Genomic DNA, 15,850 nt, shown 5'->3' with positions numbered 1-15,850 from the left:
GCGATCTCTAGAAACAAGAGGGGTGAACAGAACGATAATTGGATGGTTTTGGTAAATGCACTCAACACGGACAGTAAAGGTTAAGATGGGTACCAAAATTGTAGTTGCTAAAACAACGCAAGGAGCACCACATGGTGGAGTAACCTCCCCCCTACTGTGGAGATTGGTAGTGGATGAACTACTAAGTGAATTAACTCTAGCGGGAATACACTGCATAGGGTAAGCAGATGATATAGTCATGATCCCTCGGAGGAAATATGTAGGCACCCTGTGTGATATTATCCAAAGAGGACTCTCTATTGCTGTGAGATGGTGTAGGACTGTCGCGTCGGTCTGAGCATCAACTCAGAGAAAACTCCGGTAGTGCCATTCACCAGGAAACAAAGTCTGAGAAACTTGAAAGGAAAACGGGAAGTCAAATATCTGGAAATTACACTGGACAGTAAACTTCTCTGGAACAGGCATATTAAGAACATTACCAGCAAAGCTACAAAGCCTCTCGAATGCAGAAAACTGGCGGGAAATAGATGGAGCTGCGCCTCTAACATTTTACGCTGGATGTATACCATGATAGTAACACCTATGATTACCTATGGAGCAATTGCTTGGTACACAAAACTAGAGCAACTTATAGAGATTGGCATGAATCTGCATCACAGGTACTATGTGAACATGCCCAACAGCAGGAATGGAGGTCATCCTAACACCACTGCACACTGTCGGCGGTAGTTGCCAATGATTAGAATGGTCATTGACGGATTCAGTACTGGGATAATTTTCAGGTCAGGGGCTTGGAAAACCCTCAAAAAAAAATTCACTCCTCTAACTCCCAGTGGATAACATATTTACATAGAATGCCTAGAGAAACTGAACAAATTAGGCAAAGAAAATAAAGTCCTCCTACTCTGTGTATCCGCTCACCAGCTCACCAAGAAATAGAAGGCAATAAAAAAAAAGATCTAGCTAGAAAAGGAATGACCACTCCACTAACTGGACCAGAACCGTTCTGCTTTCCAAGAGGAAAGCAGCTTAAAGCGTAACTGAAGAACGTAGAGGACTCCATCCGTAACCTGGAATTGAAATTCTCCAACGGTCTAAGACACTCAAAAAAAATCAAAGATTTTCCTTGATTGATAAGAACAATCTCTGGATTGTCACGCGGTTTCTAACAGGACACGGTCTTCTCAACGAACACGTCAGTAGATTGAAGCTGAGAAACAACGGTGAATGCAGATTCTGTGAGGAAAATGGGGAAACACCAGAAGACGTTATCACTGAGAGTGCCGAGAGGACAACCGTTGGTGTCATAAACTTTGGTACGGCTGACGTCGACGATGGAGAGCTGGCCTCTGTGGAGCCTCTCAGATACTGGTTTTTGTCTAAGCCCTGAAACTGTATCATGAGTTATAACCCGTTATAACTGAAGGAAACACAATAGATCTGTAAGGGCGCGGTGAAACATTCTACATAGGGCGACATACACTGAGCATTTCCACGGTAATGTTGATAAAGACATTCAAATTAAAGTTTATGTATGCAGCCTTTCTCAAATGTCCTCTTCATTTAATATTTTTTCTGTCTTAGTATATTGTACCTGGACAAAAATAATATAATAATACAATGATCGTCTGATCACACGTGTTCGGCTAGATTTTATTATCTTTCCACGTAAATATTCCTCTGGTGTTCTTGATTATGTGCCAGTTTGTTTTCTAATAAACGAAGAGCCATGGATCCTCTTTATCGTATCTGATACACTTTTACCTTTTTTACAGTAAAGGATATTGTCTCATTTCTTGTTGGATTAGGTAATCTAAAGTTCTTCCATTTAGCGGCTGGATTATGTTAAATCAGAACTTAGAGAGATCATTTTTCTGATATCTTGGTTATATTCTCCAATTCAATCCTTATCAAGAAGTCTAATAAATTGGAGACTGAACCCTCCCTATACATCTTTGTCAATGGTTGATCATCGTCTAATACAATTGGCGCAACAACTATCCGTCAGTTCGTCCGTCCGTCCGGCTGTCCGCCTCACCGTCTGTCTGTGCGTCTGCCTGTCCGTCTATTGACTACCGTATTTCGTACATGGTTAAGTTGGTCTTGGTCCAATATTTCGACATACAAAATTTCATTTAAATCGAACGATTTTTTCGACATTGATGATGGGGTTTCATAGTGCACGAAACATCGTCAAAATATGATGAAAAGATGGGAATCGAAAATTGTTTTTCAAAATATTTTAGTTTTAAGTATTAAAATTTATTTTTACATTGTTCACCTGTCTTTCTGCCCGAGATCAACTTACTTTCTGCCGTTCAAACTCACTTTTAGACTGTTCTTCTGTGATGAACAAGTTCTTTTTGAATATAGCAAAAAGTTCCATTTGAAAATTTTAGAATTAAGCTGATTCAGATTTAATGTGCGCAGCAAATATACCATTTTATTTTGAAGCAGTACCGTTTAGTGCCTTTCTCATCAAATATAAACTTCCCATATTCGTCGTGGACCAAATTATAGTTTCGATTTCGAGAAGATCCATTTCCATTTTAACAACAAAACAAAAAACAAATAATACCTGATAATACGTATAAAACGATGATCATAGACAAAGATCGATGATAAATGATAAAATAATAAATGTAAATATTTAATCAAAATAAAATAATATAACAACCACAGTAAAGTAATTGACACAACAAACAAATTGTAATGCGAATGTCGAGTAAGAATTACCCTACTTAAAAGGTGGGTAAAATTTTAATACCCCGGTACACGTTATCTAATTTTGTAAACGATTAGGACGTGCTTCCCTAGAAGAACATCTTTCATTCTAGACTGCTTATGGACGTAAATTTTACGTCCGGTGTATACCCTGAATATCTGAACGCAGCCCAATAATACAATGAACTACACATTTGTCTGCATTGACATAAAATGTGTTCTGTCGTTTTTTTTCTTCTGATTTAGAAAATCCGCAAATCTGCACATGCCTTGGTCCGACAGTCCCATTAGCTTTAAATGCTTATTAATCTTGCAATACCCTGTTAGCAGACCCACTACAGGTATGATAGTCTTTCTGTCTTTGATTATCAGGTCTGCCGGAAATTTTGGTGAACGAAATTAAATTTTTTACCTGTCTCAGCCCTGGTGAATTTCTCCACCATTATAAAGATTTGGCGGCTACCCACTGTTTTGTGGTTATACTTAACGTAACTGCTTGAGTCTATGAATGGCATTGATGAGCCTTAATTGTCCATTCTGATCCTAACCAAACCAAGCCAAACCTAACATTGTTATATTCACACAATATATTTAGAGCAAGAACACAAACCCACACTAGTCTAGCATTGACTTTTGTGGAACTGAGTGTCTTTAGCTGTGCTTAACAACTGAACCGTATGCCCTTTCCTGGCTTATTATGTCTTTATTTCCTTCACACATAATGGATTGCGTTTACTTTCGTTTGGAAAATTGTGGTATCCTTGGAAATGCCTACCCTTAGAGTTATTTATGGTTTCAGATCCACTATTCCAGCTTCTACGCTTCTAACGTTCTTGGGTACATCATTTATCCAGTCTGCTTTGTCTGCTATTTTTATATTAAATTTGTTATGTTTATATTAAATGTGTGGGGTGCAAGGGGTAGTGAAGCGATACATATAGCCTAGCTTACCAAAAAGTCAACCTCACCTTCACGTGGTGCACCCTGTTTAAACAAACGAGGCTCTGACGACCGAGTATAGGCGGTATGTCCTTATACAACCCTCAGACCTATCACGTTTCTGGGGAAGAGGAGTAGTAAACTAGGTACTCCTAGCCCGCCGAAAACGTAGCACAAGGGAACTATCTTCGCGGTCCTCACTGTGCCATAGCCATCCCGTGCTACAGTTGCAGCCAAACTGTACGGCAGCGTAACCGTCACAGTTTAACCTTTTTTACGCAGCTAACACTCATCAAAGATGGAACATTCGAGTAGGACAAAATCATCGTCCGGAGGTAAAATACCCCCTCTATCGGATCTCCGGGAGGGGGTGTCTACTCGAGCGTATCATCGGAGAAACAAAAAACATCAATGTTTCACGTTTGTGGCGTGGAACGTCCGCACTCTACTGGACAGGACAAACTACAATTGACCAGAGAGAAGAACAGCACTGGTCTCACAGGAACTCCACCGACTGAATATAGATGTTGCCGCTATTAGCGAAACCCGCTTTGCGGATGAGGGTAGTCTCACTGAGGAGCATTATACCTTCTTCTGGAAGGGTCACCCCGCAACACATTCAGGAGAATTCATGGCGTAGGCATTGTAATCAAAAACGAAATCGCCACCAAATTAACAGAAGTACCTATTGGTGTCTCCGAACGTCTTATGACCCTAAGGTACCCCATATCAGACAAATCTTACGTCAAAATCATTAGTGCCTACGCTCCCACCCTAGACGCTAAAATTGAGGATAAGAATAAATTTTGCCAAGCCCTACAAAATGCTCTCCAACGAATTCCAAAGCATGAACGAATCATTTTGCTAGGTGACTTTAATGCTCGTGTCGGGAGACAACAGGAAATATGGCCTGACGTATTGGGAAAACATGGAATAGGAAACGTAAATAGCAATGGCGAACGCTTATTAACAACATGCACAAAGTATAATCTATGCATCACCAATACGTGGTTCATGTTGAAGGACAAGTTTAAAGGTACCTGGAAACATCCCAGGTCAGGCCATTGGCACCAATTGGACCACGTAATCGTTCGAAGGTCGCATCTAAAAGATGTCAGACTCACAAAAGCCAGAATAGATGCCGAATGCGGCACTGACCACCGACTTTTAATTTCAAAAATGAAAATCCAGTTAAAACCCAAACATCCACACTGTAAAAAGCAAAACAATATGACCAGATTGAACGTACGGGGTCTAGAGACAAAAAATACCGCCGACGCCCTCCGGGAAGCCATCAAAGAATCACTTCCACCGATAACCTCAATCTCAATCTTGGAAGCTGAACAAGGCTGGACACAATTAAGGGATGCGATTCATAAAACTGATGAAGCAGTACTGGGAAAGTCCAGCAAAAACAAACAACCAGACTGGTTTAACGAAAATCAACCTCATATACAGACCTTCTTGCAACAAAAGCATAGAGCATATCAAGCAGTCACTGCAAATCCACGCAATCCAAGGCTGGTAGACAACTTTAAAGCCGCCAACAACACGCTTCGAAGAAATCTGCGTCAATTAAAGGATGATTGGTGGTCACAAAAGGCTAATCAGATTCAAGAGTACGCCACGCATCACGATTATTGTAAATTCTTTGAGGCTGTAAAAGAAGTATACGGCCCAACCAAGAAGGTAAGCTGCCCAATCGTGGCACAAAATGGCGAACTTCTAAAAGAGGAAGAGCAAATTAGAAACCGCTGGAAAGAGCATTACAGCCATATCCTTAACCAAGAAAACAACCCCAATATAGAAGCACTAAACACAATTCCTCAGTATAACAGCCTCGATGTATTAGATACCCCAATAACAGAACAGGAAATAATGGCATCCATAAAACAGCTTAAAAACAACAAGTCAGCTGGCTGTGACGCGATCCCGGCGAAATCTATAAGTGTGCAAGTAAAGAACTTATTGGTCATCTTAAGGCTCTCTTCGATGTCATATGGGAAAGCGGAGAGGTACCTCAGGACTTTTGCAACGCGAATATAGTGAATATATTTAAGAACAAAGGAAGTGCATCAGACTGCGGAAATTACCGGGGAATTTCACTATTGGCTATCGGAGGAAAAATTCTTGCAAAAATTATGTCAAATCGCCTTCATCCACATATAGAAAAAATCCTTCCAGAATCGCAAACGGGTTTTCGCACCAACCGTGGCACCATCGATTCCATATTTTCCATCCGCCAACTACAGGAAAAGTAAAAGAGCAGCAGTCTAAACTTTATGTTGCATTCATCGATCTAACAAAAGCCTTCGACTCTGTGAACAGAGATGCACTTTGGGCAATTATGAAAAAGTTCGGAGTACCCACCAAATTTCTTACAGTGTGTAAAAGCCTCCATAACAACAACCAGTCAAGAGTGTCACATCGTGGATCACTCAGCGATCCCTTCCTGACAAATACAGGAGTTAGGCAGGGATGCGTCTTAGCGCCCCTCCTATTCAACATATTCATGGCAGCGCTCTCTATTATAGTGGATAGCAAAGAGAGAGGATGCAGGAGAGAGGATTGGGCATTAGATACAGATATGACGGCGGTCTGTTCAACATAAAAAGACTGAGGGCAAAAACACATACAAAATTCATCACAGAACTTCAATGCGCTGACGACTGCGCTCTGGTTGCAAACACGTTACAACAATTACAAGAAATATTGAACACATATACCTGGGCATACAAGGCTTTGGGTATTAAGCTAAACATTGACAAAACCAAAATCATGTGCACTCCCCCGGAAGATCATAACAATTCTATAAAAATCGGAGAAGAACTAATGGAATATGTAGCGGAATTTAATTACCTCGGCAGTTTGATTTCGGAAAAGGCCAATATCGACTCTGAAATTCAGCACAGGATTAGCAGCGCCTCAAGAGCATTCTGGAAATTAAAAGACAGAGTTTTCTACAATCATGACTGGAGCACAAAAATGAAACTTGCAGTATACCTAGCAATTATAATCCCCACCATGTTATATGGGAGCGAAACCTGGGTACCGTGCCACCGACACATGAAGGCATTAAACAAGTTGCAACAGATACACCTTAGACAACTCTTAAGAATCCGGTGGTTCCATCATGTCTCAAACGTATCGGTCCTTATAAAAGCTAACTGCGACAGTATTGAAGTCATGGTTACAAAATCTCGCGTAAGATGAGCTGGTCATGTATGCAGAATGCAAGAAAACCTCATACCAAAATCTCTGCTTTACGATGAGCTTGTAGATGTAAGAGGAGGCCGGGTGGACAACTCAAAAGGTACAAGGACATTTTCCACGAAAACTTAAAGAGGATTAACATGCAGAATCATTGGGAAGAAGCAGTTCACAATAGAACTCAATGGAGAAGAATTGTATTATATATAAATTAACCTTTACTTGGCAGAAGTGGTAGGGTATCATAAAAATGTTTTATCATCAAGTGGGCTTTGAACATGGTAGTAGAAAAAAAATTAATGCAATTTCCCATATACCATTCTAACAAGCGAAACAGTGGGTCGGAATTTACATGTATAGGAGTGAATCGCTATGGCAATCGTAGTAAGTGTAAGGGTAAGTGGCAATCGAGTAAGTCGAAGAGAGCAAAGAGCAAGTATTTATTGCATAACCAATTAACCCGACGCTAGATTTCATGCGCTTGGGAAAATACTTCTTTTTCTGTCTTTATTCAGTACATCTTATTTTACTAAGCGTGTGACCGTACTCTTCGTACACACGAAAATCGGCACCCAAGATCAGAAATGCCGACCCCAGTATATACAAACAAAGTTTAGTCACGAATATTTTTGATCGCATTGAATCCCGGCATACATTTTAGCCTCTAAAGGAAATATTGAGGAGAATACAGGAAAACTATTTAGATTGATCACTTAAAAAACGGAATGACTGTAATCGGTAATAAACATACAATTAAAAAAAAACTTTTTACTCACCATATTAAACTTATGATCCGTAAAAGTAAGTTGTGATGTAATAAAAGCAGTGACGCAACTTGCAGTTAAGGATAAGTAGGTATTAATGATAGCTCTGTAAGCCTTATCTGTATCTAGATCAATAGCATTGAAACTTGGCCAGTAGAGCCATAAAAATATAGTTCCTATAAAAAAACCGCTAAATCAATATCAACTAAGGAAAATAATGTGAGTTAAACATTTTTGAACTTAATAAGTTTAGGATAATTTGTGGTAGAAATTTTTCTATAAATTTATCTAGAATATTTCAGTCTGTTTGTCAATGTAACATGATAAAAAAGAAAATTACAAAATATTTAACTTTTCATTTAGGTGTCAGGTACAGGTATTTTTCAATAATAATATTTTTTTTCAAACGTCACAAAAGTATTAATTTTTGCGATGTGATTGACAACATAAAAAAGTCATTTTAACTTTGACTCAGCCACTTTTACGCCTAAGCATAAAATTTCGAAAATATATTATTTAACTCACATCTATGACTCACATAAAGTGTCAAATTCAACGAGCGTAACCATAGTTTCACAATATATAATTACTTACAGGGTCTAAAGCTTCATTCAGGAACCTCGAAATCAGTAGAATAAATTAGTAGTTACAATTAGCCGTAGAAGTTTGTTCACCTAATTTTAATGTAAGCATTCAGAACGTTATAATTAGTGGTAGTAAGTTTCAATTATTGGAAAAAGTTAACAAACTCTTGACTTTTCCACTAATTATACTTCAAAATTTGCGAGGAATGTCATTTTGGTAGGCCTTTGATTATTGCCCGTCAAGAAAAATTTTGGTTAGAAATCAAAAGTTTATTGTTTTATACGCTAAATCAATGCCTTCTATAAAAGATCAGCCTACGGGCGGACTTTTGTTTACTTCATCAGCTGTACATACTTAGATATTGGGTTAGATTCTGTATTCATATTTTGTCGGTTGATTTTTGGTATTATTTGTTATTGTAGTGCAAAAAACTAATTATTTTGATGTTTAAGTGACATAAAGTACTACCAGATATATGGTCACTAATGATGGTCACTCTGTTTCTCTCATAAAAAAAAACACGAAATATTACACGTTTTGTTAAGTGCTTTAACCTAAAAGTGCCCATAAATTTTTTATTTATCGTGATTTTTGTGCGTGTTTTTTAAGACTCTAACAATTCATCAATAAGCTTAAGTGGAGTGTGTTTTTGGTGCTATGCCTCATCTTTGTTGTGTTCCTGGTGGAAAGGATAGTTATACTATGCAGCCTAAAGTATCCGGAAGAGCAAGAAAAGTGGGTACGAGTTAAATATAAATCAAGAGAATTCTATTGAAAATATCTTTAATAAATTTAAAAATAATATTCTCCCAGGATGGTATTAAAGAAAACTGGACAATTATGTGTATTTTATTCATATTGTGGAATCTCCACTCCAAGTGTTGTTGGTTCAGCTTCGATAAATTCAAACACGTAAGATAAACACGTAAGTAGGTATTATGATCTAGGGAAAAATAAAGAATATGTGTATTAAAGATCATGAAAAAGATTATTATCTGAGTTCAAAATTAAAAAAGATTTTTGTAAAGACAAGAATGATAAAGTTTAAAAGAAGAATGTGATTTTGTTTGATAATATAATGTATGATGCATAACATATATTTGTTCAGTAGTTTTTATTGAATAGTGTTGATTATTTATAATACCAAATTAATATCAAATATTTAAGTGATGGCTGAATACAATATGAATAAAATAACAATTAAATTGGTATATTTGCAATACAAGTTAAGTTTTAAGAATAAAGGTGTTACTAAAAATACTAAGAAATTCATATTTCTTTGTTTTAATTGGTCTAATGCTATGGTCTAATGTTATTTAAATTTTATGTAAGAATTATACCGTATCATCGAAAAAAATCGGCGTCTAGTTGGCTTGGAAATGAACATCGATGACATTCCCTAAATAATTGTACACATAAAATAATTAACTAGAATTTTACTATCTTGGAAAATTTGATATTCTTGAACCTTGTTTCTAAATATTCTAAATTTTTTGATTTTCTTGGGATTTAGGTTCGAGGAAAACGCGGATCAAGTTTTCATTTGGTTTTTCATTATTTTTATTTGGTTTAAAAAAAAACGATTTGGCTAACATTATAGCCATCATCAGTGTTGTGTCATATGAAAAAAATAGTGTCGAATATAATCCAAAAAATTACATATAAAATATTCACACCACGCACCACATAATGTTTACTGCGTACTCCATAGTCAATGTAGATAGTTCTAGTGCTAAGAATAATAATTTTAAAAAATATGTGGTTATCTTTTGATAAGTTTATATTAGTTTATTAATTGCAGTAAACATTATGTGGTGTGAATATTTTAAATAAAAATAAGATAAAACGAAATAAAAATAATGAAAACCCAAATGAAAACTTAAATCAGCATTTTTCCCGAACCTAAAAATCCCAAGAAAATCAAAAATTTTAGAATAATTTTACATATAAAATGCCAGCGATCTTCATTCCATAGCCATCGCTGACGCCTTTTTTTAGATGATATTGTATTATTTGTAAATATAATTTTTCGAACATTGATACTTGCAAAATATACATATCATAGACTTAAAATAAAATATAGACTGAGCATCTCATTCATAAATAGCTGGAACATGCGGTCAGACACTGTCTTGTTATTGTTGTGTTATTGTTTTAGGTTATAACGAGTGCGACACGAGCGATAGATAGGTTGTCTCTGTCGTAACGGTCGTTCCCTGACGACTCTGCCGAGAAACAAACACTGTCTTTCGTTTCTCAAGTACACCTGAACTCTCCGTATCATAGCCGGGTAATTTTTTTATTTTAATGAAGCTATAAGTAAATTAAAAATATATCGTATTTAAACGTTTTTATATTTTATTAAGATTTAGGACAGGTTTTTTACATAAAAGTTTAGAAAAAACGTCTTAGAGTCCGAAAAGGATAAACATAATAAAATACACGTTATAGAAGAAATTTTATAATCGAAATTACGTAATTTTTGAAATTAATAATAAATTATTAATTTTAGTCAAACATTTACAACCCCTAATATTAATCAAAACCGGATCTATTCCACAGATATAATAGAATCGGCGACAGGGAGAGAAAAAAAAATGATTGTTGTAATTTTTTTTCTAGTTAAGTGATGTCTTATTATGTAAATTAGAGAAAACATAAATCTGTTCCATTAAAGCAAGGAAGGTGATAGGAAGTGGATAAAATAAAAACTACATTTATTTAACTCGGTACTGTCTTTATTATACCGGGTGCGGCTCAAAAGTGGCTCATCCCCATAATTTTTTTATATTTTCAAATAAAAAAACAAGATTTAGTATGTTAGTATATGAAATAAATTAGGATTGATTGACGCATTCAATTGTTTTTGGTCACTTCCTGTGTCACCGGAAATGACTATAACTTTTAATTTTTAAACGGCACCCTCGGTATATTTCTACTTTATTCGATAGAAAATGACACTCTGAATAGAATGAAATATCATATGTCAACTTTTGACATTTTCGCATATGGTTTAATTGTAATTGTAACACGCGGTTCATAACGACAATTTGACTCGAAATACCAAGTGTGTGGTATCAATATATTCATAAAAAAATGCTTTTTCCAAATATGCTAATGAGTCACCCTTGTTCCATTTGAAAAAAATTGACATATGTATGATTAAAAATACGATTTGTACATCTTTTAACCGGCCTAGACAAGACACGAAACCTATTAGACGATCAAAACTATTTTTCCAAGGCTGCTTGATTAAAACTTAGTGGATTGAAAAAAAACTGGATTGAAATTTAAAATAGGATATGTTTTTAAGCGACAATGTCAAAAGTTGACATATGATATGTCATTCTATTCAGAGTGTCATTTTTTATCGAATAAAGTAGCAATATACCGAGGGTGCCTTTAAAAATCAAAAGATGTAATCATTTCGGTGAAACAGGAAGAGACCAAAAACAATTGAATACGTCAATAAATCCTAATTTATGTCATATACCTACTAACATATAAATCTGTTTTTTTATCTGAAAAAATAAAAAAAGTTATAGGGTTGAGCCACTTTTGAGACGACCCGGTATATTAAAAAATATTGTTTCATAATGTAATATCATTTTAAAATTCTTGTATGTTATTTTAGATTCTGAAGATAATTTTAGAATAAACCGGAATATATTTTTAATAAAAACATTATTAATTATTATTAATAATGTTATAATTATGATTTTGTTACAATGTAAGTAAGTAAATAATGTAATGTAAAAGAAAAAATTCAGATTTTACATTTTACTAAAATATTATCTAAATAAGCGCCTTTCTACAACAACGCCACTGACTGCCAATGGGTAAATTGAGAGTTGCCTACCGGTCAAAGTCGTTTCAAGACTTAAATGGATTATTTAAGTCAAATTTCTTGCAAATTTGGCACTGGCGAACCATATTTTATAGTTTTTGAACAGAAAAGTCAATAAAATAAACACTTAAGGACTACAAGCTAAGAAAATGCGTTAATACAGCCGGGGAGATAGCGGCAACAAAGCTTTACCGCACACGTGCGACACGTACTACAAGGTAATAAATGAATAAATAGGCTCCCTCGCCTCTAATCGGTGTTGTCATATTGTAAAGAACTTATCCTTATTAAACAGTATCCGACTTATAATTTAGTAGTATAAGGACTATTTAATACATCTATGGAATATTAAAACCTACTTTATTAAACTGTAGTATTAATATCTCAATATATGTGTATAACAAGAAAAAAAATATTGATAATATTAAAGACGTGACAACATAGGCTGGATGAGGAAGGCTCGGTCGACTGTACCCAGAAGTAAACATGTGTACAAAAAAGGTTGTTTGTCCGCGTTGAGATGTAAATAGTGTAGTCTATATTTTATTTTAAGTCTATGATACATATATATATTTTGTGAATGCAAATAATAATACATCACTATTAGTAGATATTGAATGTTTTTTGTTAAATTAGATCGATTTTCAAAACCCAAAATTTAAAATATATTTACATTTTACCCAATATCTTATGTAATACATTATTTGTATATTGTAAAACATTTGCTGCATTTGTATGGTTGATAGTTTATTTGCCAAAGTATTTATTACTATAAATAGGTATATATGTTGTAGTTATTAACTGTATATTATGTATATTTCATGTAAACTATATAATTTTTAAAATACAAACCAAAAATCTGAGGAATAATTATGTTTTCCATATATTCTACAGCATATTTTTTAATCCGTAGTATCTAACTAGCATGACGTCATAAATCTCGCCCCAAGGCTGTTCTATTAGAGACGGCATTGGCTAAATATTATGCGTTCTCTATGGATACAACAGACTACCGCAAGCTGTTGCTAGGATATTTTACTAATTTTAATTGTGTTTTTTAGACATTGTGAATGATCGTAAACAAAAAAGTATAAAGTGTAATTGAAACCACTAATTTATTCCACTAATTTGGAATTAGTGGAACAAATAAGCGGATTGAATTAGCGTAGGAGTTGTTTCTTTAATTTCAATGTAAGCATTCAGAACGTCAAAATTAGTGGTAGACATTTTGAATTAGTAGAAAAAAGTTATCAAACTTCTAACTTTTCTACTAATTATAATTCAAAATTTTGGCCTTTGATTATCTTCCGTCAAGATAAATTGTGGTTAGAAATCAAAAGTTGATTGTTTTATAAGCTAAATATTAGGCTTTCTCTATGGATACAACTGAATAACGCAAGCTGTTAGGATATTGTCAAGAAAAATGGCCTATCCGCCAGAAATTAAAAATGTATTACTGGTTGCCTGCACAACCGCAACGTATCCGCCAGAAATTAAAAGACTTTTTCAGGCGCCATCTTTTAGTCAAGTCGAGAAGTAAGGGAATCAGACAATAGAATTGTCTGGTATGAAGAAGTACGCTTTCCGAGAATTGGGGAAATTTCGAGAAGCAGTCAATAGAGTATATAAGCCGGAGCCATCGACAACTGAGACAGTTTTTTGAAATTTGAATATACCGCGTGGAAATTGAAAATCGGACAATTTGGTGAAGGAATCTTATAAATAGTTAGTTGTTGTGTGTTATAAGTTAGTAATTGTGTATAAAGTGAGAAAATAAATTCGTTAAGTATTTTATCGTGAGTTTAAATTAGTGGACCCACGGAATCCGTAACAATTGGTGTCAGAAGTGGGATTCAAGAGGATTTTAAGAAGAAATTAAGTGGATTGGAAGATTTTTAGACCGAATTAGAGTATTTTTATGGTTGGTACGAGAGAACAAGCGAGGAAAATGGAGGAAGTAAGCAAATTATTGGGCGATTTTATGGAGAATATGCGAAGAGAGAAAGCAGAAGAAAAAAGTAGTAAAAATTACGCCGTCAAGAAGAACAGGACCGGCTTGACAAAATTTTTGAAGATTTGAAAATTCAACGACAACAAGAAAAACAAGAAGAACAAGAAAGACTACGTAAAGATAAGGAAGAGGAAAAATTACAACGACAACAAGAAAAACAAGAAGAGCAGGACCGGCTTGAGAAAATTTTAGGCAATTTAGAAACCGTCAGAAGAATGAATGGAGGAAATTTTAGAAGATATAGAGACGCACCGCCAGAAAGAAAGACAAGAAGATCAAAACCGTCTTAAGCAGAACTTTGAAGAACTAGAAAGAAGGCAAGAAATCCACCTTCAAGAAACCGTAGAAGATCTTGAGGAACGCCTTCAGCAGAAGATAGAAAGATTGGAGATGGACCTAGAAAACCAAGGTACAAGTAAGGACACCTGGCGTTATGGAACTGCGAACCTCAAGGCCCCGACCTACGATGGACAAACCACCTGGACGATGTACCACCGCCAGTTTGAAGCAGCGGCTGCTGCCAATGGATGGACTGACCAGGAGAAAGCAGCGGCACTTGTCATCGCGCTGCGTGGCCCTGCCCTGGAACTCCTGCAAACTATTCCTGCAGCCCAACAGCAGGAATATCAAACTTTGGTCGCTGCACTGGACAGAAGATATGGCGACCAACATCGACGCCAACTTTACCAGGCACAGATCAAGACACGCCTGCAGAGGTCCGGAGAGAGTCTGCAGGAATTTGAAGCAGACTTACGTCGGCTGGTACACCTGGCATATCCAGAAGCACCGGAAGGATTTAGGGAGGAACTCGCTGCTCAGTGCTTTATCAGCGGACTGAGGGACAACGAATTACAGAGGGCGCTGCAAATATCCCGATTTTCCACCAGCAGCGAAGCACTGGTCAGGGCGCTGGAAATCGAAGCTGCCTTTAGCGCCATCCCTAGGCCGAAGATAAGATCGGTAACGGTCGAGGAACAGCCCGAAAGCACTCACAGAGGTTTGGAGGAGATGTGTAAGAAAGTCGACAAACTATGTGAGCTACTAATAAACAAGGGAGTCAACAACACCCAGACAGAGAACCAGAGAAGATTCCAGGACATAAGGTGCTTTAGATGTGGCAGGAATGGCCACATTAAACGGGATTGCCGTGTCCAAATGCGATCCCGTTCACCATCCAGAGAACGTAGGCACCAGGAAAACTAAAATCAGTCAATACTAAGGGGCGAGTATTGACTGGGGAGGAACAGAGCCCCAGGAGTTTTTCCATTAGAAGTCTAGGAAGAACCGCTGACAGTTTGGTGATCGACGGGAGAGTCAATGGAAAGGAATCCGAATGACAGTGGACACTGGCGCTATGGTATCGTTGGTGCGGGCTAACTCAGTGCAAGGATTGAAGCTGATGCCTCTGAGAAGAAGAGTGTGTTTACGTACAGTTACGGGGGAAATGGCCGTTGTACGGGGAGAGGCTATCGTCGAACTGAAGTTAGGGAAATTTGAAGTTCCAGCATAGCGTTTTAGTGGCAGATATTGAAGATGACTTCATCTTGGGCATGGATGTGATTCGTCAACATGGATTTTCGTTCGATCACCAGAGAAATATCCTGAATATCGGAAATGAAGAGTTTATGTTATCTCCAGACGAGGGACCAGGAAGAATGGATGTAAGATCAGCGGAAACTGTGGTGATACCTGGTAATACCGAGAAGATCGTATTCGGTAAAGTGGAGAAAATCGCTGGGTGCTGTGTTGGACTGGTACAAAGTAGCGACA

The 15,850-nt window shown here is 36.6% G+C and overlaps 1 protein-coding gene across 1 annotated transcript in view; it reads right to left on the bottom strand.

The window, feature by feature from the left end:
• The window catches only part of LOC115889245 (ammonium transporter Rh type A), a 55,611-nt gene that overhangs the window by 3,443 nt on the left and 36,318 nt on the right, over positions 1-15,850 (bottom strand). Inside the window, exon 5 of the mRNA XM_030909190.1 lies at positions 7,650-7,813. Within this exon, the coding sequence (XP_030765050.1) occupies positions 7,650-7,813 (164 nt within the window). The remainder of the gene's footprint in view (positions 1-7,649; positions 7,814-15,850) is intronic.

The sequence above is a fragment of the Sitophilus oryzae genome, unplaced genomic scaffold (genome assembly GCF_002938485.1).
Source record: "Sitophilus oryzae breed Bouriz unplaced genomic scaffold, Soryzae_2.0 scaffold_812_pilon_pilon, whole genome shotgun sequence".
In the NCBI taxonomy this organism is placed as follows: Eukaryota; Metazoa; Arthropoda; class Insecta; order Coleoptera; family Curculionidae; genus Sitophilus; species Sitophilus oryzae.
This window is presented reverse-complemented; position numbering and strand designations above follow the sequence as displayed.